This window comes from Protomyctophum bolini (genome assembly GCF_963924005.1).
Source record: "Protomyctophum bolini genome assembly, chromosome: 7".
NCBI lineage: Eukaryota > Metazoa > Chordata > Actinopteri > Myctophiformes > Myctophidae > Protomyctophum > Protomyctophum bolini.
Window position 1 is genome coordinate 29,139,966 of NC_137868.1, and position 26,566 is coordinate 29,166,531.

The 26,566-nt window shown below is 41.7% G+C and overlaps 1 protein-coding gene across 1 annotated transcript in view; it reads right to left on the reverse strand.

The window, feature by feature from the left end:
• LOC308318192 (lysophosphatidylcholine acyltransferase 1) overlaps positions 1-18,997 on the reverse strand; it is a 32,952-nt gene extending 13,955 nt beyond the window's left edge. The window contains exons 1-5 of the mRNA XM_080767634.1: positions 18,745-18,997; positions 15,310-15,449; positions 9,065-9,279; positions 2,819-2,931; positions 971-1,031 (exon numbers count right to left, since the gene is read on the reverse strand). Coding sequence (XP_080623760.1) covers positions 971-1,031; positions 2,819-2,931; positions 9,065-9,279; positions 15,310-15,449; positions 18,745-18,861 — 646 coding nt within the window. The 5' untranslated portion in view covers positions 18,862-18,997. The remainder of the gene's footprint in view (positions 1-970; positions 1,032-2,818; positions 2,932-9,064; positions 9,280-15,309; positions 15,450-18,744) is intronic.
• Positions 18,998-26,566: the final 7,569 nt, after the last annotated feature.

Below are 26,566 nucleotides of genomic sequence, written 5' to 3' on the forward strand. Positions count from 1 at the left end.
GTTTCCAATTCGGTGACTGCTTTTATGTCTATAGAATGTATAGAAACTTTGACAAGGAGAGTAAAAAAGGAAGCATCCATGCGTATGAGTGTGTTTGAGAGCAGAATCCAATATTTATGTTTTTGTCTTAACTGGCAAGGTTGGCTGGTAGAAAAAAAAGCTGCCCAGACATTTTATTACCGGTCAAAATGATTGTTTTCTTTTGTAATTAATTAATTCATAATTTTTATTCCTATTTAGCATGTAATCTCATATGTGAGTATCAATCAATGTTATAGAAAATATGTGGCCCCATCTTCTGTTTCTGCAGCGTGATGTACAAGTACACCCTCTGGACATGATGCTTGCGTCACTGGGACTTACCCCAATGCAACCCTTGATGTCATTGGGTAACAATGGGTCATTTGTACAGTCTTTTGTATGATTCGGCTGGGTATTGAACCGCACCCTCCCAGTCTCAGGATGGCCACTTTAACCACAAGAACACTGAGCTGGTCACTAAAGTGTAAATCACTAAAAAGCATGTTGCTTAGCAATAATAGACGTTATCTTGTCTATAATGGCGAAATAGAACAGTAAGAGTTATATTCATATGAACGTGACTCAGGAAGTTGAAGCAGGTTCAAAATTGACAAGCCACACCTGCTGCAAGACATTAATTTCAAAACAAGGTCATTCGGCAGAATAAAAGCTTGTTTTGCAATACAATTACGATCTGAATTGATACGTTAGCTGCATCGATTAAACATCATGACATCATGAGTCATGACTGACTTGAGAATGGTGGCTTGCAACACAGGAGCTTTAGCATACTGAATTGACAACAAATCAGAAGCTCTATCCAGATTCATTATTATCCTATGGGCAAGATTGGCGTGTGTGTGTGTGTGTGTGTGTGTGTGTGTGCGCGCGTGCGCGTGCGTGTGTGTGTGTGTGTGTGGGTAGAAAGATTAAAAAGAAGCATCCCCACCTGGTTTGAAAGTGATTAAACAGGATCTATTGGTGCATGTTCCTTCTGGGAATATCATTATCTGTAGGAAAGACAGGAAATTCTACATTATGGATCACGTTATGGATCACGTGTTAGGGTATTCACACTATCGGCCTATTCAGTAAAACATGCAAGTACTTTTTCCACCACTGGTGGAGGATGGCACGCGCCCACACCAGACTACCACTGGTGAAGGATGGTACGCGCCCACACCAGACTACCACTGGTGAAGGATGGCACACGCCCACACCAGACTACCACTGGTGAAGGATGGCACGCGCCCACACCAGACTACCACTGGTGAAGGATGGCACACGCCCACACCAGACTACCACTGGTGAAGGATGGTACACGCCCACACCAGACTACCACTGGTGAAGGATGGTACACGCCCACACCAGACTACCACTGGTGAAGGATGGTACACGCCCACACCAGACTACCACTGGTGAAGGATGGTACACGCCCACACCAGACTACCACTGGTGAAGGAAGGTACACGCCCACACCAGACTACCACTGGTGGAGGATGGCACACGCCCACACCAGACTACCACTGGTGAAGGATGGTACACGCCCACACCAGACTACCACTGGTGAAGGATGGTACGCGCCCACACCAGACTACCACTGGTGAAGGATGGTACACGCCCACACCAGACTACCACTGGTGAAGGATGGTACGCGCCCACACCAGACTACCACTGGTGAAGGATGGTACACGCCCACACCAGACTACCACTGGTGAAGGATGGTACGCGCCCACACCAGACTACCACTGGTGGAGGATGGTACACGCCCACACCAGACTACCACTGGTGAAGGATGGCACACGCCCACACCAGACTACCACTGGTGGAGGATGGCACGCGCCCACACCAGACTACTGCAAACCCTGTCCTGGAGCTCTATCTGGATGAAGCTCAATTTAAAGATGGAGTGCCACAATCTTTTCCAGTTTTTCATGTGTCTATGAGGTGACAGTACTTCATTCGACACCCTGGAGTCGTTTTTATGTGCAATAGTGTAATAACGTTGTATTTAGAGTTTCTTCCTGGAGGCTGAACCCTTGACAGTCAAACGGGCCAATGATATAAACACTGATAGTGTGACGTATTACTATTGCACACACACACGCACCTCCCCCTCTATATATATATATTTAAATAAGACAACCTCTGTGGGCGGAGCTGCCTGCCACAAGTGCCACATACACACGTGTGAACTGAACGGCGCAGCCAGTTTGCTGCTCTGTGCCTAACTGTGTGGCAGATTTTCAAACAGTAATTTCACACATTACCAGTTCACAGCAGAGCAGACTGTTTTTCGTTAGATTGGAAGCAAGTAAATGTTCACGTCGGGTCCTCAGGATTAATCAAGGAAACCACAACAATCCAGCTAGCCTTATAGCCTACCTGCTCTGCTGTAGTTGCTCTTGCTGTTCTCAAGGAGTAGGTTGTTTATTTTATAATCACATTGGTCGGGCTTTGATACAGAGTGTAGTGTCACAGTGTGGATTCTTGTTGGCTGTTAATATGTAGGTCCTAATACTTATACAATTACAAAAAAAAAATCACGGCACTCCATCTTTAAAGCTTACGGGTACTTCAGGCCAACGGTGCATTCACTACTTATTATTTATTTAAAATATAAAGAGCTCGAACTCAATGTTTTCTTTATATCTGCCTGAATCTCCTCCCAGGTTATTCTGTGCATCTACACTAGTACTGTACATATGGTGTGTGTGTGTGTGTGTGTGTGTGTGTGTGCATCCATGCATGCATGCATGTGTGCGTGTGATCACTTCATCTACCCCCACCTACGTACCTGAGGCCATTGGCCTCCAGAGTGTGCTCTCCGTTTGATCTCCTCCACGGTTTTCTTCCTGGAATCCTGGTCTGAGCGTGACACAAACACCGGCCTGATGTACTTGATCAGGGCTGGAGGACAGAGAAAAGACAACAAGAGAAAATATAAACACAGGAGGGAAACATATATATATATATAGACTAATAAAGTGCTTTCTAATGATTATGAATATATATATTCTGTCACAGTGCACGTTTTTAACTCAAATCTTTGCTTCAGATCATATTTTCACACACACACACACACACACACACACACACACACACACACAGGGGGCTTTTGCGCGCGCATAGCGCGCATGGACATTTTCACGAGTTGGGGGGGATATCCCCTCCACTTTCGCGCTGAGGAGGGGGGGGACAAAATTACACAGATGTGTTGTGTTTTCCACAGATTTCAAGGCAAAACACTGCTAACACAGTTAACACAATTAAATTAAAATGCAATACAGATGTATTAGATTAATGAAATGCACATGAATTCATGAAGATTTTATTCAATTAACTCCATGAATTTTTCACAGCACCTTTACACAGAACCAGTACAGTTGTGGTGTGTCTATTACAGTCTATAACAAGTCTGTGACCAGTGACATGGTGTGGATGCCCTGCCTGCCCAGCTGCCGTCTTGCTGTTGTTGTTGTCAGTATGTACCTGAACATAAACCATGGGGATGGGGGTTATAATCTTTAAAAATGCAGTTAGCCCACTACAATTTGTTCTACAGTCTGTGCAGGGCTGTAGCTGATGTTTTTGTTGCGCTACTCACAACTATCTTCTGGTTGCTCTTGTAATGTAATTATTTCTTGTAATGTATTTGTGTTCGAATTGTATGCCATGTACAGTGTAATCAGGGCGTCATTGTAAAAGAGAGCTGGTTCTCAATTGACTTTCCTGAATAAATAAAGGTGAAAGAAAGAATCTATTATTCGTGAAATGTTACATTTAGACCAGTTCATTCTTAATGTCCAACATTCTGCTGCAAAAGATTAGGCTGATTCTTTGCATGCAGCTGACAATAAAGATGATGTGCCAGCAAGCGATAGGTGTCCAATGAAATTTATAATTGTGTATGCTGCTTGTTTTAGCCAGTAGGTTGGAAATTGGCAGAAGTGTTATTTGGCTCTTCTGTAATACAGTAGTTGAAGCCTGACTAGACTAGGCAGGAGGTGGGGAGAGGAAAGAAAAAAAAGATCCATGGTCACAGATTTTAACAGACTTTGGCCACTCATAGTCGCATACACTGCTGCCAGGAACACGAGCACTAGGGGTGTAACGATATAGTAACTGCATCGAAAAATCAATTTTAATTTCAAGAAGAAGTATATCGAAACATTGAGTATGTATCGTATCGTTTTGCAATGGAAATAATCGGTATTGAATCATTTTGCTATGCAATTAATTAGGCATGTAACGATTCACTCAACTCACGATACGATTCGTATCACGATATGAGGTTCACGATATGATTTTTCACGATATTTTAAACAAAAAATATTTTCCAGAAAAATTACCATTTTTTTAATTTTATCTAATTTATCATCCCCCCGAGCTTTTTTCACATTTTTTATTTAACTACATTGCAAAAGAAGTAGCATTACTTTTGACAGTGCAGAAACATAATTGCTTTCCTTGATGAGCATCAAGACCATCATCACCTGGGCACAGTCAGACACACACACACACACACACACAGACACACAGACACACACACACACACACACACACACACACACACATCTCACCTCTACAGTGCTATACTACTGAAAGTGACTCATTTCTCTCCAAAAGCACTTGAATATGATGGAATATGACTAAAGCTCACATTTCATCACACACCATAATTCACTACCCCACCTTGGAAAAATTGAAAATCGATTCATATCGTCGGGATTAATATATCTATATACGATATATCGTTGCATGCCTACAATTAATCGATTGTATCAATACTACATTTTTGTGCGTGGTATTTAGCAATTTTTAGAAGAAAAATTAAAAAGAGGGGTTTGATTACTTCATTTAAAATAATGTCAATGTATTTTAAATAGTTACTGTATCGATTTCAAATCATTGAATCGTATCGTACCGGATCACCATAATGAACCAATATCGTCCATGTATCGTATCGTCAACCATGTATAGTGATACGTATCGTATCGTATTGTTAAAATGTATCGTTACACCCTTAACTAGCACACATTACTGGGTTGGTGGCATGGCAGGCAACTGGCTGGAATAGATACAGTAGTTAAAAGGAAGGATCTACTGTCACTCTGACAGAGGAATACATACAAACTACCCTATTGGCCTGAATATAAGACTATGTTTTTTCCAAAGGAAATATCCTAAGAAACGGGGTCGTATTATAATCAGGTACTAGACTATTTGACATTCAATGTTCTTTTTACACAAATGAGTCTTGAAGAATGGGGGTCGTCTTATAATCAGAGTCGTGTTATATTCGAGACAATACGGTATATACGGCATATACACCTCTACTTCCTTCCAAAATAGCACCCATTACCAAAGAAATGTATAAATCCCTTGCACACCAATATTGTCCTGTCAGCATCTGTGTACTTATTGCTAGCTGTACCAAGCATGTAAAGAATGGGAGTAGAAAGACCATCAGTACAAGCACTCCTCTCAACCTAAACTTCATGTGTGCACGTGCAAATCAAGATGGTCCAGTCTTATGGCTAACAACAGATAGCCATCCGAAGCTAATGTGAGTAGCCTTTTGACTAGAGCAGATCAAAACATTTATACAACTGAATTAACGCAACTTACGTTTATTGGCGCTTGCAGACTAATCAATTAACAATCAACGCAACTTACGTTATTTGGTGGGCAAAGTATTAATAATCAAGCATGATTATGTTGAAGCACACGGTACAGTGGTGAGGCCATTCAGCATTATGGCACTTACAGTACAGCATTTTACAAGGGTACAAATGTCATGTGTGCAATGCATGGGTTCCGCATGAGACTATTAATATATAGTAGTTTCTGAAAAGCACAATACATAATCTCCTGGTTCGGAAAGGCTTCCCGAACTATAGTTCTGTGAGTCAGGACATCTGGAGGTGCACGTGTTACGAGAAAAAGATCTGCGACAGCCCTTCCAAGGCTCGGAATAACGTCAATTTTAAAGTTATATCACCTCCCTTTCTAAAATAATGTTGGTCGTCTGAAGGAGTATGCATTGGATGGATGGCAAAAACAGAAACACTCCAAAATGAATGCAAGTTGCAAAAGGCCTGGTATATGGCAAGTGATGGTTTACGTCAAAAGTGTAAATATGGATACTTATAGCTCATTTATAGTTAAATTAACAATCAGGATTTTGCTATAAAGGAGGAGACAATAGTCTGCTGACACCACAGCTCCAAATTACCATGTGGGGTTAATCAAATTCATGCAATATAGCAAAAGTATCTCTTGGAAGGAATCAAGAAGATAGTATGAGGACCGAATGCCCACAAGAACATGGATTCTGTCAGACATGATGCAATTAGAGGCCAGCAGCTGACCTTAACGCCCCAAGTATTGATTTACAGCGTTTCGTTAGCAGACAGCAAGGATGGTGTACCAGAATGAGGAGAGAATTTGCATGTATGGGCCACATGCTGTGAAAACATGCTCCTTTTGAACAAATTATTAACAAATGATTTCATCAATGGGGCATGGCATAGAGGTGATCAGCCTGTGGCACTGATGAGGTGTGATGGAAGCCCAGGTTTGCTTTGATAACAGCCGTAAATTAATTTGTATAGTTCAGTCTTGTGTCTCACACCTTCCTCTTGACAATACAACCTAGATTATCTGTGGGGTTCAGGTCAGGCCAGTTGGCTGGTCAGTTAAGCACAGTAATACCATGGTCAGTACACCAGTTACTAGTAGTTTTGGCTCTGTGGGCAGGTGCCAAATGCTGCTAGAAAAGGAAGATCAGCATCAACATAAAGCTCGTCAATGTACGGTGGCACACAGTGCTGTAAAATACCATAATAGATGGTTGTGTTGAGACTCTGGACTTGACAAAACACAGTGATGATTTAGGCCATGTTATCTGCTGGTGTTGATCCACTGACAGTGAAAACTTAACAATGGTTTCAACACAGCCATTTTTTTTTTAAGAGTTGTGCTTCGGTATGTTGACCAGCTTCATGGAGATTTTCCTTTCCAGCTCGATTTGGCACCTGCCCACAGTGCCAAAACTACTAGTAACTGGTGTACTGACCATGGTATTACTGTGCTTAAATGACCAGCCAACTGGCCTGACCTGAACCGCAGAGAATCTAGGGTGTATTGTCAAGAGGAAGGTGTGAGACATGAGACTCAACAATACAAATGCATTGATGGCCATTGTCAAAGCAAACCTGGGCTTCCATAACAGTGACCTCCATGCCACGCCCCATTGATGAAATAATTTGTTCAAATGTAGCCCAGACCAATTATGGTATGGTTTTAGTGGTAAAACGTAAAAGTCGTAAAGTATATAATATAATAATATTTTGAGATACTTAGATTTTTTGATAAAAACAAAAAAAGGTTTTAAATACTTTTAAAATGAACTTTTAGACAATATTCTAATTCATTGAGATGGAGCTGAATATATATTTTAAATCACAGCAAATATAAACACAAACACTCTCTATGTGTGTGTGTGCTCGCCTCACGCTGTGTAACTCCTCACAAAGCAGCCCCTCTCTTGCGCTCGCTTACTCCATCATTCTGGGGTTGTTCATTTTGTAATATGTTTGGATCTCTCAGTCTTGGGACTGGACAATAATGGCTTAATTATTTTGTTGCGGGCAGGTGAGCTGGTCGGAAATTAAATCATTGTGGGCAAATGGGCATAGTCAAAAATCCAACAGGAGTGAACAGGCGAGGGATTAAGAGTCCCATAAGACACTGCACAGCTTGTCTATAGAGCACAAGTGCAGTAATTAGTGTGGGCACAGGCATAGGGGAGCACACACTGTTCTTACCAGAAACCAGACAAAGACAGACAGACAAGAAACCAAGAGAGAAGGTTCCCTGGTACTATCCTTTTGTTTTTTTAGGAGCAGTGTTTTAAGGACAACTTTAGTTTGTTTCAACCAAGGTTCATGTTTTAGGTTGTTAGAGAAAGTAAAAGACGAGGGTTAATCTTTCTTCATTTTCTGCTTTCTTTCGTTTTAGGAATTTTAGCTGTTTTTGACAGGGGGGCGGGGGCATTCGAACAAGGGGCTAAATATGTATTTCTTTACAAGATTTTATGGCGATACATTTTTTTATTATTTACTATAGTCCTACTAGACCCCAATAAATTACATCTGGCCACAAAAGATCACAGGATCTACCGAATGTGTCAAACTGACATTGAGCCTATGACACACAGGGCTGTATTTTGCGTGTCTTAAGTACCAGGTCTTATTCCCTAACTTGAGTAAACTAAAGACCTGGAGGCGTGATCAATGCTCTTTGGACACTCAGAATAGCCAAATGGCATTGAACACACCTCCAGGTCTTTAGTTTACTCAAGTTAGGGAATAAGACCTGGTACTTAAGACACGCAAAATACAGCCCACAGTGTGGCTTCCCCCCAGTAGGCTACCTTCACATTCAGTAGATCCTATGATCTTTTGTGGCAAGATGTAATTTCCTGGGGTTAGGACTATAGTAAATAATAAAAAAAGAAATCGCCATAATATTTTGTAAAAATAAATACATATTTAGCCCCATGCTCAAATGCCCCCGCCCCCTGTCAAAAACAGCTAAAATCCCTAAAACGAAAGAAAGCAGAAAATGAAAAAAAATCTACACTCATCTTTCACTTTCTCTAATAACAACCTAAAACATGAGCCTTGGTTGAAAAAGACTAAAGTTGTCATTAACAACTACGGGAATACTGTTTGGACATACTTCTGCATAGGATCCTTCCTGTATAATATAATGGTGAATGTCAGGAAATTGGACATGATGGAAATGTTACAAATAGCACTTACAAGTATCTTAGGATTTATATGGTGACAATAATTCTATGGTTTCTTTCGGTGTAGAACTACAATTTTGTATTGTATTAGACATTAAATTGCAACCATAAGCATTCACCCTCCCTCTTTTTTCTTTTTACCAGTGGTGTAGACATGCACAATAGCAATATATTGTACTTCTAAATCAATAACTACAGACGTATATGCCGTTACTTAATACTTACTTCCCCAAATCGGTATATCCTTGCTTTCGGCCTTCATTACAATGGAGGCCATCGTCATGGTGACTGGGATGGCATCAAAGTAAGATGAGTGGGGCGCCAAAGTCAGGATGGGTGCTTCTGTAGGCAAAGCCTTACGACCTTTCACCGTAATCCAATGGAAGCCTCCAGCAAACCACATGACCCGCATGATGGTTTTTAGAGCCACATCCACGAATCTAGGGATGAAGCAGTCACAGAGATGGAGACAGAATGAGTGAGACTTCTTATATTTAAGTCTACAATACATAGGTCACTAATATTCATTTCAAACCAAAACTCATCGCACAGCTGGCGCTGTCATGATCATGACGAGTATTTTCAGACAAATAATTGTGTGTTAACGATTTAATTGACAAATGTAATACCTTTATATGCCTCAGTAATGTAATAGTGGACATAGCCAAAAGCCGATCTACAAGCTCACAACACATCACATTGATGCTTTGGGAGTTTGTAGATGTGCTACTGTATTTCAGCAATTCCTTTGAAAATGTTTGGAAATAATTATAATTGCAATCATCTCTATTAATTTCTAGCAGGTGTTTACGTAAGAATTCTGACAGGCAAGTGTACAATACTGTATGTGCATTAGGCGTAACATAACAAGCCAGTGTATCAGGTCATTTCCACCACACACGCACACGCACACACACACAATGTGGATCTAGAAAAGATATGCAAAAAATCAAACTAGATAAAGCGCCCCTCTGGGCACAGGTCTCCACCAGGGCAGGTCAGGTTGTGGCGTCCATGGTGGCCCTATAACAGGCCAATGTGAAAAGGGTGGGATATATTCCTCAGCCTAGTAGGAAAGTCTGTGAAAAATGTCAGGTAAATTGCACGCTGTGGTCATGATTTGAGGCATTTTGTTCCAAAAATGTGTTTTTCAAAAGTCCACCTGTTGGTGGCGCTATAACAAGCCAATGTGAAAAGGGTGGGATATATTCCTCAGCCTAGTAGGAAAGTCTGTGAAAGATTTCACATAAATTGCACGCCGTGTTCATGATTTAAGGCTTTTTGTTCAAAACGGGCCAATCCTGCACACTTTGAAAGCCAATTGGCATCCGGGGAGTGTTTGTGCAAAATTTGGCATCGACCGGTTAACGGTGTTGGAGATTAGCTGTACACAGACGGACGGAGACACGGACGGACGGACGGAGGCGCACACACACACACACACACGGACGGAGGCACACACACACACACAGACGGAGGCACACACACACACACACAGACAGAGGCACACACATACACACACACGGACGGAGGCACACACACACACGGACGGAGGCACACACACACACGGATGGAGGCACACACACACACACACGGATGGAGGCGCACACACACACACACACACACGGACGGAGGCACACACACACACACGGACGGAGGCACACACACACACACGGACGGAGGCACATACACACGCCTTCGGCCTGGTGGAGACAATAAGTCCTTAGCACTAGGTCTATGGATGCAACAGGCATGGTAGAGGTTGAAACAAAAAGAATGGAGGGACAGATGGAGAGAAAAAGAAAGAGTGAACAAGAACTAAAGAGACCACAATACTAATGTTAGATTAGAGACAAAAGGCAAGTATGCATGGCATTCACCTGCACAACTCCTCTCCCACCGTCATGTGTTCATCTATCTTCAGCCATACAGACTCCATTTGACACAAATCAACACCACATTGCTAGCCCGTTTGTCCAAAACACACTATCTGCTTTCCATGTTTCTACTTCGCCACTTGTCTTGCACTGACTTGCATGCTGTAAAGTCAGTGAGAGCAAATAATACACGTGCGAGTATGAAGGAGTATGAGAGTGACAGCAAGCCAAGGTCAACTCTACAGCTTGGGTCCATCTAAAATGTATTTAGACCAGGGTTCAGCTTCATTTTATAGCATGGACGCATGCGCATCATATGTAAAAAAATATATATGTTGCCGTTATATTAATCGGACGTGGGCTTGAAGTGAACAACGGCATCTCTGTGTTTGTGTCTCTCTCTCCACTAACAAATTGACTATTGACTGTTCTCTCTTTGTGTGTGTGTGTGTGTGTGTGTGTGTGTGTGTGTGTGTGTGTGTGTGTGTGTGTGTGTGTGTGTGTGTGTACTGTCTACAGATGATGTGTGTGGAAGAGAGGGCAACACAAGCAGTAGGCTCATTTCTTAATGGATATAGCGATGTTTAGAAATGCAATAACAATAAAACTATTTCACAAGATCAATGTGTTACTAAGGCATACAGTATACTGAAACATTTATTTCATAAAATGAGTCAGGCAGGATGGCCATCTGGGAAGGTCAGTGGTTCAACTCCCTGGCCTCCCTGCATGCCCAATGATACGTGTCAAATTGTCTCTTGTCGAAGTGAAGGCAGGTTAAGGGAGGCAAGGCAAGTAGCAGTTTTTGTATTGACCTGTACTTTCATTTGAACTGTACCCATTCTACAAACTGAATACAATTATCAATCAATCAATCAGTAGGCTTAGGCTAGTGGCTAGCATCCAATTCTGTAATGTTTGTTATGACCCAGCCACTTTTTAATGTTCACATGGAATTCCTCCCAGCCAAAGCTGTTTCACAATAAATCACGGTACAAAAGTTAGACACTATAGTGTTGGGTGACGATACGATACGTCAATCGTGATTTTACGAGTCCAATCGCGAGCCGAGGGAGGCTAATGTACTGTAGCCTACATGTTGTTTACGCTCCGGAGTCCGGACAGCTCCGGATCCATGGAGTTTAATAATTTACAGTCACACCAGAATGCACACTGCTGTCTCGTGTCTCATCACAAAGCTGACGCCACGCGTTCAGATCTTGTGGATCTGTATTTCTTTCTACTCGCGACCCACGAGTAGAAAAAACTGTAATCACATTGCACGAATATATTGGCGATTTTGGGCCAGACGATGGGCGATGTTGCTATATCGCCCAACCTTATTAGACACCTGTGAAAAAACAGTCTTTTCTTTAACAGTCTTGTCTTTAAACCATTATCAGAGAAATGTCACTGGTCATGTGTAATGCACTTGCATAACATTCTTTACTTACAAAGCTACTGTGTAAGAACCACCATTACTAAAATACAGTAGATGTAAAGCCCTAGCTTGTTGAACATGAGCAATGCATTGGAAGCAACTGGAAGGAAAAATCGGGGCAATGGGATGGGATCTTTAGAGGGTGCATTGGAGTAACATATTTTCTCTTCCGGTAAAAATATTTTATTTTCTGGCCAAAATGTGTGGTGGGGGCTCATAGTGCATCCACTAGGGAAAGTAGGCTTTCAACTCCACAAAACCGTCTTTGTATTGGTGAGTAGTGGAAGTGTCCTTTTTATTTTTGCAGCAGTCGACAGGCAGTGCCAGACAGTGCAGCCTTTCATGCGTGCACAGGAAGTTAAACGTACCATAGCGTTAACGAGATGTCCTCTTAACGTTATGTCGGGGGTATAGCAGAGCCGTGAAGAGGGCACTGAGGGGGCAGGGGCTCAAAACCCAGAAAAGGGCACATGTGTAGGCGTGCCACGATTTTTGGGGATGGTCTTTTTGTGGGGTCCATCACTTGTGCCATTTCATGTTATTGTACAGTAATATAAGCAATACGTTCTCATTAATCTGAAACTAAAACTGCCAATGGCCCTTATTGGCCCAGAGAGACAGAGAGACGGAGAGAGATGCAGATGTTGTGTCCAAATACTTATGTGTTCATGCTCAATTTTACATGTTGCTCTCTGACACTTTGAGTTAATCCTTTTCCTTCCTCTTTGCTTTTATCTATATTTTATCCTCTCTTTCTCTTTCTGCCTCGGTGTATGTTATTATGCTCTGTAATGTGAAGCACTTTGGTTTGACCACGGCCGTTAAAAGTAGTGGAATTGGCCCCCCACATAAGCCCTTATTGGCCCCCCATTAGCCCCCCACATGCCCTTACTGTATATGGACTGAAAAAACAATAACTTTTTTAGCCCCCCTGGCCCCCCCTCTGCACGTGCCTAGGGTTATAGGATATACAGCTCCATCAGCTGAATGCATGCAACTACAGTATAACTTGTATCCAAGTTGTCAAATAAGCATGTAAATCAGAATATTTTCAAGCGAATCACTAAGGTGCATCACCAACACTGTCTTACGTATACACATGCATGTGTATTTTTCACAGCGCCATATTGACATACACATGCTGGAGAGAGAGAAAGAGTGAGTGACAGAGAGAGAGACAGAGAGATGCAGATACACGTTAAGTGTGTCCAAATACTTGCTTTTGACTGTATGTGTTCCTGCTCAGGACAGCAAAACTATTTGCATTGACGGTTTCGGGCCCAAAACATGAATGAACAATGGGCTCGTGCAAGGAGGTCGTTTGTGAGGTAGGATGTGCATGCTTTTGGACCTACTGTATGCGGTCTTCAAACTCAGAAGAGAGGAGCATGCGCTGCATGAGCAACTTTCATTGAAATGAGTGGGCAAGGAATTTCAGTCCTTCCTCCAGCTATTATACCAGACCTGGGCATTGTACGGCCCGCGGGGCCAAATACGGCCCGCCGGCTGACTCTGACCGGCCAGCGAAAGATTACTTGATAATCAGAAAATAAAACATACTTTCTAATTACCTTATGGGTTGACTAAAACCGCATCGCTTTTATTTAAAGCCCATGCATTCTCACAGTGCACACAATCTGCACGTCAACCGTGCACATGAATTGCGTGTGATTGAGAACCTGTCTTCCTTCCTTCACCCCCCTCATATGCGAAAATGTCGGCTTTTTTGATTTATTGTTGACAACGTCAGTGAATGCAAATAGCCATGAAGCATGTAGCTCCACAACACGGTAGGCGCAGGCACATGCTTTGATACCAAACTTCCTCACAGGAGGACAAGTTAAATCCCATTATGCTTCATTGCTTTATTTAACCCACTCTAACCCGCCTCGGCAATAAAGTGTTGATGTTTTAAGATGCTGCCGAAAACTAAAATAGAAACTAAAATAGTCACTCTGCCTATAATTTCAGTCAAATGTTTCACATTTTGTTTACCATTGCTTTGCAAAACAATGCCATTTACTGATTTTTATATAGAAATAAAATTGATATTATGCATAATTAAGTTCAGCCTTTTGGCCCGGCCCTCCAAAATATTTTCTGTTTCTCATTTGGCCCCTTGGGACAAATAATTGCCCCTGTATTATACAGTAGCCACACTGCTTGCTACCTAACAACTACAGTAGCTAGGAAGGCAAAGGCAAGTCAACATTACCAGCATAAAAATAATTTTAAAGTTCTCACTAATCACCAATTCCGTCTACATTCTTCCGCTTGTTATAAGATGATGATCTAGCTCCAAATTACTTTAAGATCATACATCACGACCAAAGTCTCCTTTCCTTTAAAACGATTTAGTCACCCACTTGCTTATTAACCTCTCAGATGGTAATTCTAGCCTTTTTTGATGAGCATTCAATGAGAGGATTATACCCGTTGTTGGATTTTCTTGAACATATCATTACGCCTTCAACAAGTCTGACAGCGGAATGAAGGATCAAGCAGTGAATGCCTTACAACTGAACTACAGAACCTCTAGAGGGATTTTGAACTGGGGAAAGAGGTGATGTTATACGACGATTGATTCTCAGAAACAGTTTATTAATTATTTAATTATAAAGGCATGACTCTGCTGGAGTCTAGCCGTCTGTTAGAGGGTCGTTCTGTGTGTCCAGATCTAATCTCACAAACTACTGGACCAATGAGCAACACATTTCTTGTGCACACTACCAGTGGGCAACAGAGTTACCGCCACAAGATGAGTACAGTTTTAAATGTTTTTGTGGCTTGCGCCTTTATTTATTTTATTTATTTATGGAGGGACAGACAGTAGGCTGACCGGAAATGGGGAGAGAGAAGGGGGGGTGACATGCAGGCCATCGGGATCGGGAGTCGTACCCGCGGCACACTGCCAGACTGGATTACCAGCCAAGGGCATAACTCAATTCACCCGTTATCCAACCGCATTAATTATATCATCCTATTTATATTAATCACACCATCCGCCAACTGCGGTTACCTGCAGCAATTGCGGCTAAATCTGCCATCTGCAGGTCTCTAGTAGTACTGGCTACTGCACGTGTCAAATGTCATCCTTTTATATCACATCCCATGTATACCACATCATAAAAATTGCAGGGTTTTGCACTCACCTCCTCCAAAGACACTGGGGTTCGATGACAGTCTCGGAGCGCCCCACTGAGGCCAGGAATGCGAAGGGCCAAGCCAACAGCATCATGAATGCCGCCATGAGGAGACGAATGGGGAATAGTGTGACAGTCATAAACGCTATCTGCAAAAGAGCAGTAAAAATGGTCAATAGCTTTTTTTTTTAAACAAAGTACAGTAAAAAATGCTGACACTGTTGAGTTGTGCTAAATCTGGATAAAAGTCATGAACCCTCATCACCCAACGGAGTAGGGGGTCAAGTAAATAGTGTGCCAAGAAAGCACTTAGGCTAAGCACTTGCCTGACACAATATGATCATCCTAGCATTCAACAATGCTTTACAATGTTTATTTTCACCAAATATAGCCACTTTAAAAACAACACATGTATAAAGGTGGCACATAACTGGCACATAACAGGTGTTCAAATCATCCAATTGCCATCGAAGGCATATGAAGAAATGGCACCCTTTTCACATTGGCCTATTATAGCGCCACCAGGAGGCCACAACCTGACCTGGCTTAACAGCTACAAATACACTGCCTGTGCATCTTTTGCATCTGCCCGTGTGAATGCAGCATAACGTGGTAGAGTAGAGACGCCCACCCCCACCCCACGCCGCCGTGCATACCAAGCCACATATCCAGGTGCTCCTTTGAGAACTATCCCAAAATAGTTATGTGCAGAGCAAGGCAATATACAGGTAGAGCACAATTCTGGAATGCGTTTCCTTCTATGCTGAAAGTGGTTGTGGCTGCGAACCTCTTTATTGTGCCATTTCCAAAAAATGCATTCAAACCCAAAGCATGAAAGGCGGGCAAAAATCCTTGATTATGTGGGCTAAATCCTTGATTTTGAGATGAAATATGCCGGCCGTGGTTTTAAATGTGATTGATGTTGAATGTTGCAAAATATGCAGATTTTTATTTGGCCCCTGCATAATCTGCAGGTTTTGGCTGCGTTAATCTATGCGATCGCAAGTTCGCATTGTTCTAGAATTGTTGTTTATACAATTGCATTGTAGGAGTTAAGGCTATTCAGAGTAGAATATTCCTTCACTTTTAAATAGAAAAACAAAGCATACATTTGTATGTCTGCTTAGGAGGTAGCTTTCATCTAGAAACCATGATGTGATGTTACGGTAGTGTAAATAATGGAAAGATGGGCGAGGACTTTTACTGTATGTGTCAAAACTGGTCTAAATAACATTGTGGGAGATAATCGGGGTAAGAAAATGTCCACCCACCTCTAGTCTGAAAGTGTTTATAAGATAATGCTAACCAGCCTAGTTTAAATTTGCATAAAAGAAAAAGAAAAAAATGCAGATTTATTAAATCATTTATAACTTAGTCACTCGTGGCCAGGGTGCCGACACACGACACACAACCACTGATATAGGGCGTGATTCCGGAATATATTTCCTTTCCGATTATGCAATTGCTAAAAGAAAAAACATTTAGACCCAAAGCTTGAGTGCACAGATGTCACTTAGACATCTATACTTAATAGAAAAACAGTGTAGTGGGATTTAACTGAATTCAGTGAAGAATATTCAACTTTGGTTTGGTTTGACACGGTCTTAAAAGCCAAAATGAAGCATACATTTCTACAGTTCTGCACAGGGAGTGTAGCTGTGGCGTTCGACTAGAAAACATAATGTGATGTTACTGTAAATAATGTAAAACAAAAATGGGCTAGGATTTGTATGCATCAAAGTCAAAGTTTTATTATGGGTGTTTATCATCACAACATCATCTCTTTCACACTAAACACACACCAGTGTTGCAAGAGAAATTAGCTACCAGAAAACAAGCCCAAAAGAAGTGACTAGGCTATGGCTATGATATATCTGATCGGATCACAGCGAAAAACACAAAGCAGGCAGCTAGCTAGCCAGCAGGCAGGCAGCACTGTGGGACGCAGCTCGCTCGAGAGGCCGCACGATTTGAGTCTCGAGCTCAGCAAGCAGCAATGTCAGCCGCATGGGAGCATGATGAAATTTAGAACATTTTGCCTTATAATGGTTGTTGATGGTACCCCAACTTTCAGCAGCTGTCAAAAGTTCCCCTAGGGTGGTTGAATATAAACCAATGTGGGATATGTTAGTAGTCACCTTTACAAACACATTGGTGAAGAAAATTCTTGGTAAGAAATGTATTCCCAGATTTGACTGGTAATACTGATAATATTCCCTGACTAATGGCAATGAAGGACCGGGAAGTCTGGCGTGGCATTGTGAAATCCATGATCTGTGGAATGAAATATGATGATGATGATATCCCTTTGGATTCGTGGTTAAGTTGTTGGCTTTCCACGTGGGAGACTGGGGTTTGATTCCCAGGTGATACAATGGTGCCTTGAGTCGTGACCCAGATCGGGTTTCTCCGTGGGAGGAGGTGCCTTACAAGTTACAACAGCCTGATGACCTAAAAGTCTAATATCTTTCCCCTGATTTACAGGGATATCCTTTTGGCTTTTCTCGGGTGTTTCACTCACTCACTCACTCACACACACTCACACACAGCTTATTGATATCAATCAATTTGCTCCACAATTACATCATTGTGTTTATAACACCCGTCTGAACTCTGGTTCCGCAAGGAGTATGCATACATGCATATCACATGGAAGTAAATTGATGAATCCTGCCATGCCATAATCAATCCAATCATATACATGGACATGATCACATGCATGCAAGCAGTGGCTGATAGGCAGTCAAATCACAATCAAATAACTGGTTTGTTTTGTGTGAGGTCAATAATATGCATGCCAGCTCGAACAGTTGGACATGGTGACAACGTGAAGAGAAATTATTGGTCGCAGTGGTTCTCAAAGAGGGGTCAGGAGGTCTTGAGGGGTCGCACTGTGTTTTAAGCTTTTGATCTGCTATTTTCAAAAATATATCTTTGTCACATTGGATGTTCTTCAAACTCTATGACAGATCTGTGTGGTTGGGGATGCACCACAGGAGTGCGTGTGTTTTACACACACAAAAATGATATATATATATATATATATATATATATATATATATATATATATATATATATATATACATACACACGTACACACACACACACACACACACACACACACACACACTAGCTTGGATAGTAAGCAATAACACAGGCCAAGATGCAGCCATCAGGCTGCCATACATACAGTACATCAGTAATACAGTACAGTAATACAGTAAAGGTTGCAAGTCGACTGTGAGAGAGGAGAGCAACATGTTACTTATGAGGCTCTTTAGCTAGCTGGCTAGCTAACAATAGCTCAGCTGACTGGCATGCAATCAAGAAAAAATGTCAAAGCTAATTAGAAACGGGATCATTTCACCTGTAAGAACACAACAAACAGCCTCCAAACCGACGCGCTGTTCGGTAATATGATGGAACGAGTTGAGGTCCATTTACCTTTGCCTTTTCAACAGGGGTGAATCTCAAGACGTGCACAAAGGGGTTTCTGAAGGGGGGAACATGGTCCATCGTCTTGCCATCTCCTTCGCACCGTCTTCTCCGGTGCAACAGCATCCTTTTCACAATCACACAGAGTCGTCGAGGATGCAACAGCGCTGCCGAGGAGGAGGAGAGAGCAACAGAGGGGAAGAAAATAACAAAATCTCAGCCCGCTGCGCAGCTTCTTTCTCCGTCTTGCACGCTGGCTAATTCCGGGTAGCAGTGCAGGTTATTAACTTGTTATCTTCCCTTCCCGTGGACCCATACAGGACTCTGCTTGAGGATTAGCAGGGATATATTCTGAGTCGCGTTCCTGTAGTGCGCAGTACAGTACAGTTGCCACTTGTCCGCTGGCTGATGATGATGATGATGCTAGCTAACGGAGCTATCCTCCCCCTCCTCCTGTCTGAGCGCATGCGCCGAACGCGCGTCCGTCCAGTATCCACCTTTTACAGTCTATCTAGGACGGTTATCCACGCACGACTTGACTGACTGTTGCTACTTGCTACTTGCTACACGTTATCGCGTGAGTGCTTGTTGTTGTGTTGACAGTTGTACTTGTGTGTTGTATATGGCTGGCATAATGTAAAAACACAGCTGTTGCATTATTAGGCTTAATTGGGAACAAAACAAATAGATAGAACAAGTGGATTGAATTAATGAATGGATGGCTGGATAGATGTTTTTAATGGTTGGATCCACTACTGTAAGAAGTATAGTTAGGCCAATATTAACTGACATGCTACCAGAAAACTTGAGAAAAGTACATGGACACAGCTGTTTTACAGATATACCACAGCTTAAACTTACAACTGTCAAATGGACACCTAAAGCAGGAACCTAAAGCATTAGGTTTTGCTTTCCCATCAATCCACTTCACTTTTAGTTTTAGCCTCTTTTTTGTATTTAAGTAGGCTAGGCCTAAGTAAGCCTTGGTGAGCCATGTGGCACATATAGGGCAGTAGCCTATCTCCTGTCTCTGTAGTGTGAGGCAGATTAATGTAGTCTACCCTACACCCCCTGGACATGACTAGTACAGTATTGAGACTGGCCCCCAAATCCAATCCAACCCTTGATGCTGAGTGCCAACCAGGGAGGCATTGGGTCCCATTTCTATAGACTTTGGTATGACCCGGATGAGGAACCCCGGCACTTTTACCACAAGGCCACTGAGCTGCATGGTCTGGTCTTTTTTGCATATACAGCCTATTGGAAATAGTTAAATCACTGTTTTATAGCTCAGCTCCATTTGTGGGTTGGTTGGTTGGGAGTATGAATCTGTGTGCTGCTGATCGATATTCTATATGCTTGGCAGTGCTCATCTTCAAGGCTGACTGTAGAGGGTGTGAGAAAAAAATAAGTGTGTACTGTACTAACACTGACTTTATAATGCCCTCACTGCAATAGACCATGAGGCTCGCATTGGACTTCACAGTCACCTCAAAACTCGCCAAAAGAAGTAGGCCTAGAAGTCATCATCAGATACGATGGACTACCATAAGAAAGTAAGTGATTGTGTGTGTGTGTGTGTGTGTGTGTGTGTGTGTGTGTGTGTGTGTGTGTGCGTGTGCGTGTCAAATTAGGCCAAATATAATTATATAAGAATGGTGAGATAAGGACACAGATGGCTCACTGAAATTCTAATCTTATATTTATGGTTAGTGGTAACACTAAATATTATGACTGCATGCTTGGTTTATTTATCCTCATGTATGAGATAAAACTGTGGATCAATTGGGCAAGTTGAAGTACACATTTATTTTTTACATTACAATTTAAAACCTCAAACTGTAGTTGGGAAAATGGCAAATAATGATTTGATAACAGATGAATCTTGTGTTTTAAGTCAAACTGAGTAAACTTGTATCTCAAGTCATTAGGCAGGGGACATCTTTAGAGCTGTATTTTCCTCACTGGTTTGATTGGTTTTGAATTTTCCTCACTGGTTTGATTGGTTTTGATTAGACATTTTTAGAGCTCTGCCTACTTTGTATTGAAGGTGTCCTCTATTGCCATCTAGTGTTATTTGAACTCAAGTACCACATTTTCATACCTGTTCACATTCTACCATCTAGTGTTTAAAAAGGAACACTACAGTGGGGTGCTGTTTGGTAGCACATGCAATATCTTACATACAAAAATAGCACCATCTTGTCAATATTGTTGCATTTTAAATAACCTCATCTAGTGTTATTTGAGTTCCATTACCACATTTGTATGGGCTACCTGTTCACATTCTGCCCTGTAGTGTTTAAAAATGTTGAAGCGGCTAGAATGCTGTTTGTGTACACATCTAAAATACAAAAAGCAGGATCTTGTCAATATTGTTCCATTTTAAGCAGGGCCGGCCCGAGGGGCAGATGGAACAGTTCCTCGCCTAGGGCGCCAGGTCGCTAGGGGGGCTGTGTAGCCCTCAATATAATAAAATAAAATAAAAATAAATGAAATATTCATGGGCGACCTCTATACTAATCTCGCATTGGTCGCCGAGAGGCATCGAACCGGTCCTGATTTGAAGTAACCTTCAAGACAACAATGGGATAACACAAACAAACACACTCGCACACATTTCTCTCTTGTTTACTCCAGCTGACACTTTTAAGTTGTAAGTTTAAGCTGTGGTATATCTGTAAAACAGCTGTGTCCATGTGTTTTTCTCTCTTTCATATACTATTAAAATACTCCTATATCACAGCCCTGCCCTGAATTCTAACTGAGGATTATACCACACCTTAACTACTTTCATGGTGTGCCTTAGGCTATTTTATTCATTTATATAGTCATTTTCTAAAATTAAGAAAGGGTTATATTTATCTCACTAAACTCACTCGGGAACAGTCTATGATATTGTCAAATTGATGATATTAGGGAAGTCCATGATTATATGCCGATTTGTGGCTTTATATTTTTGGGAGATCTGCTGATCCAACCGATTTCCCACTTCATAACTTCCTCCGGTCCACTGCAGTGATGTAAAGTAACACAGTACATTTATTCTGTACTTAAGTAAAATAATAGGTACTTTAACTTTACTGGAGTATTTGCAATTTTCTGTAGAAATATTATAGGTTACTTTTACTCCACTATATATGTTTGAAAACTTTAGTTACTAGTTACTTTGTAGATTTTGATTATTATTCATCATCATCACCTTTATTAATACTTGGAAATACAGTTGAGGGCAAGCCCTCATTTTCAATGTAGGCCAATTTAAAATAGCAAATCTAAGCGTGCACAATGCATTACAATGCGACGCATTGTGAGCTTGTAGCCTAGATATTCTACTTTTTTTCCTTCCCCCGTTACACCCAGAAGTCGAAAAGTCTAGTAAATCAACAACTGTGACTCCAGTTGACTCCAAATTTAAGCCACCGCTCACTTCACACGGGTGTGATGTTTTAATAACATTGAAAAAGGAACGAAGTTTCCACCCGACAGCAACGATAGACACCAGTGAATATTGGCATATTATATACTGTATATTATATAGGTAGTACATATATAATTAAATCAGATACGCTCCCTGTAGTCACATTTTGTTGCAAAATGTACTGCCGCATTGTCCTGTGGACTGGCTTAGACTTTTAGTTATTTATTTTACTTTGCAGGAGAACCATAATTGTAATGGAATGTGGAGAGAACAAAATGAACTGTTCAATTTACACCATTGTGATTTCCTGCATTTGTTATTAATGGCGTTGTGCGAACACAGCAGTTTTCAGAGTCTTCGTTTCATGAGCCTATTGATTGGATCACATGTTCATATATGCAGTGGAGTGTGTAATACCAGCCCAGCCACTGTAGTTTGGAGGCTGTACTTTGTTTCTCACACTTGATTTCTCTTCGTCCGCACAGCAACCGTGTTCACACTTACCGTCTTTATAATTGCAAGCATGTCAAGATCAGCCAGGCACACATGCCTGGGCGTGCGCGCACACACACACACACTGTATGCACATGCATAACTTACACATGCCGTATAGGCACCTACACACACACACACACACACACACACACACACCGATCAGCTTCATATTTTAATTTGGTGTTGGAGCATGTAGTGAATGTGCCCTATGGGCTGACCATATCAGGTCATGACATTTGCATTTGGCAGGAATCACATCAGACAGGGTTAATACCAGAGAGGGAGGAGGGACAGGAAAAACAGACGACAAGCTTTGCCAACCACTTCCTCCTCCTCCTCCTCTCTCTCTCTCTCTCCCTTTGTCCCTCTCCCTCTCTCAATCTCCTGGCCGAGGTGCTGAAATTAAAAAGGAAGAAATGCAATTTAAAGACATGGGGTAAACAATCACAAAACACTTGTTTCGGGAGGAGACACAATTTCCCGGTGCCTTGTCCAATTTCTTTATGGCCTGGAGGGGTTCCGCATGCGTTTGAACACCTGGTTCTACACCACTGATTAAAATTGTAATGCTGGTGTTGAATCAATCCTTATGACATTTTGGAAAAACACAACTATCAAGACATTTTATATATACAGCAACAGAAACACACACACACACACAGGATGGATGTATACAGGATATATATATATATATATATATATATATATATATATATATATATATATATATATATATATATATGGAGGAGGGTCTTTCTGCTTAGAAATGGAAAGGTGCAAGGTGGTGAATATATACTGTGTGCCTCCCAACTGTTTAGTTTTATGGGAAAAAAGGAAGTTTCAATAATAGTATAAATATGTCACTACTGCTGCCGTATAATTTGTAATGAAGCCCCCATTTACAAACCATTTCTATTACCATAACTGTAGCGATGTACAATAAACCTACGGTATTCACACTGTCGTATGAGACTAGGCTATAGGATATTATTGTGATTTATGTAATGTATGAGCAAAATTTCGTTATAACATTAATACATATTTGAATTTTGTTGAGTATATATAATCAACACAATTCTAGATCTAATATAGAATCTAGAAAGCATGCATATTCATTGTCCCTAAGAACATTGGCTGAATACATACTTAGTACAGTGTGCTACACATTTGCAAGTACTATGGTCTATGAAAAGAATATTTTTTCAATATCCAATGTCAAAGCTGAATGCCTTCATGTTTTGTTAATGTTTTGTGTTGTTTCCTTGCACATTCCATGATATACTTTTAAAAGGGATCTTTCTTTAAACAAGCTGGCTCTATACTGTAGAAAGGTAACAACATAATAGGCTGTGGTGTATTCCAGCACTGAGCTGGCATCTGGAGGCCATTATCTAACATGCTTACAACTGCACGAGAGAACAGGAACCGGTCTACACTATGGGCAACAAATTTGTCAATAAAATTACTTCTAATCTTGTCAGGTTGTCTCTGGATTGCGGAGATGTTGGTGTGTTCCTGCATTTCTCTTGCCTGGAGATGAGAGAGAGAAACATTCACATACACTGAGACAGGTATGTAAAGAAAGGGCTAAAGGCAAGAGATAGCTGAGAGGTCAAAATAAGGCAATAAGATATTGAAAGGACAATAGAAAGGCGTAAAAGAGGGGGAATGAGAACAAGAGTGAGACTGTCCAGAATGGTGTGTTGTTGTATTATACCACTCTACCCCTCGGGCCAAACATCTGAGGTAGACTGACAGACGCACACCACAGTAATGTTTTACCAGCCCCTGCGCCCATGTCAATCAATGGCCAGCGTGTTCCAAAACATATTCAACACACAAAGAGAACACATTGACTGGAGGAAATGGATTGTGTGCTAGATTGACGGGGGGACTCTCTGGATATGTCAATCACCGAAGGACCTTTGCTTACCTCCTCCCAACCAAGCAATTCAACAAAAGGCTGGCTGTTATACTTTTGTTTCATTTTCTCTCTTTGCAGGCAACACCAAGATATGAATTTATTGTTACAGCATACAGCTGGCTTCATACATAAACAAAGTTGTGCTGCCAAGGGAAAAGGTCAATAACACAAAGCATACAGGCTGTATCAGCTCACAAAACTGAGCTTTGCGAAATATCTTTCCGCTAAAGCAGTAAGCAGCGATTCTCAACATATTGCAAGTGGGCGGCGGGCCCCCCAAATAATTGACAAAAGACAAGGTTTTGGAAAATAATGTTATAATAATCATTTGGATACCAATAAATTTAAGTATACTACATTAGTTCCACTGATTAAAGCCGGGACACAAGCGATTGATTGATCATTTAAAATAACTATTTACGAAATATGCGGTTCACCCGTATGACCTCTTAACACGGCAGTCACCTTTGAGATTATCAAGTGGGCCCTGATCCAGTTGAGAACTCCGCTAAATCAGAATTTTACATATGTTCATGATATGCTGGGCAGCTGTTTGTCCTGAAAAATGACATGGCACTGCAGTTACAAACAATAGAACATTTGACATCTGAGAGAGGTCTCTATCCTGTTGCTGGCATCCAATCTAAGTGGATTCTGTTCTTTCTTCTCTCTCATCCTCTCAACCTCCCCATCTCCCTCTTCCAGGTGCTGTGGTATCTCACAGTGAACACAACACCCCACAAGCCATGAACATCCGTGGCTCTTTGAAAGAGGAAGCCACTTTGTTTCTCTTCATGGAAAGCACCTTCCTTCCACCATCCCACCGTCTTGCTCAGGGAGAGAGGACAGCAGCTCCCGACAGAGAAGCAGGTTTAGTAACCAAAACCACATGTTCGGCAGCACAGCCAGTTGTAAAACAAGAGAGATCTTTGTGGCGAACACAAGTGCTTGGCTGTCCTCTCACATGCCTGTCTGTCAGCTCCGCTGGCCAGGCTGGACACCTGTACCACTGTAATTTTAAACGGGGCAAAACGCAGATGCTACACACATGGGGAGTGGCAGGGAGATTATGGGTGGGTGCGTTGTCTGTAAAGAATTCAATAAGTTATGTTGAGTGGGCCTCTTTTGAAGAATCAAGTTTGATGGGGGCTACACTACAGTATGATCAGAGACCTTCCATCTACGTCAGCTCTTTCACGAACTTAGCAAAAGATTGATGTTTTTTCACCTGAATGCCATGCGTTTTATGGTAATGAATAAAGCAGCTGTTACATTCATTTCAGAGATTAACTTTGACAAAGAAATGCATCTGACATTGTGGACTGAGCATCGAGTGAGTGTGTGAGAGATAGAGAGAGAGAGAGGGAGAGAGAGAGAGAGAGCTCTCTGAGAAGCATTAGGATTTTCAACAGGCTTTGATCTTCTCCACATAACCTTCACCTGCTCACTGTGCCCTCAACCCCCTTCCCACTTCTTTCCCCTCCCTTCCTTCTAACTGACCACGTCATCCTCTCTCTCCACCCTTCCCTCTGTTCTCAGGTGACTTTCATCTTTCTATTGATCCTTCTTCTCTGTCCTTCTCTTGACCTGTCTTAGAAATAGAAACATGATATGGACATTTCCATTTCTACTGTAGCAATGCTGCACTTACAGTATACCAAAAGTTCATCTTCAGCTGAGCTTCCCCAGAACACAGAAGTATAGCGTGCTTATGACCCAAGTACCCAAGTATATTGAAGTGACCTGCACAGTGCACACTCCTCCTTCCCTCTGTCCACATGTACACACTTGCAAGGCAACATCAATTCATTAATGCATTCTCACTTGAAAGCATATTAAAAATAAGTCAATATGCTGCAGCAGTGTGTGATGCATTGCAAGTTGGAGAATGGAGAGAAGAAGGAAGAATGAGAGAGAGAGAGAGAGAGAGAGAGAGAGAGAGAGCATTTGTATTTGAGGATAAATCGGGAGGTCAAGCCTTTGGAATGTGA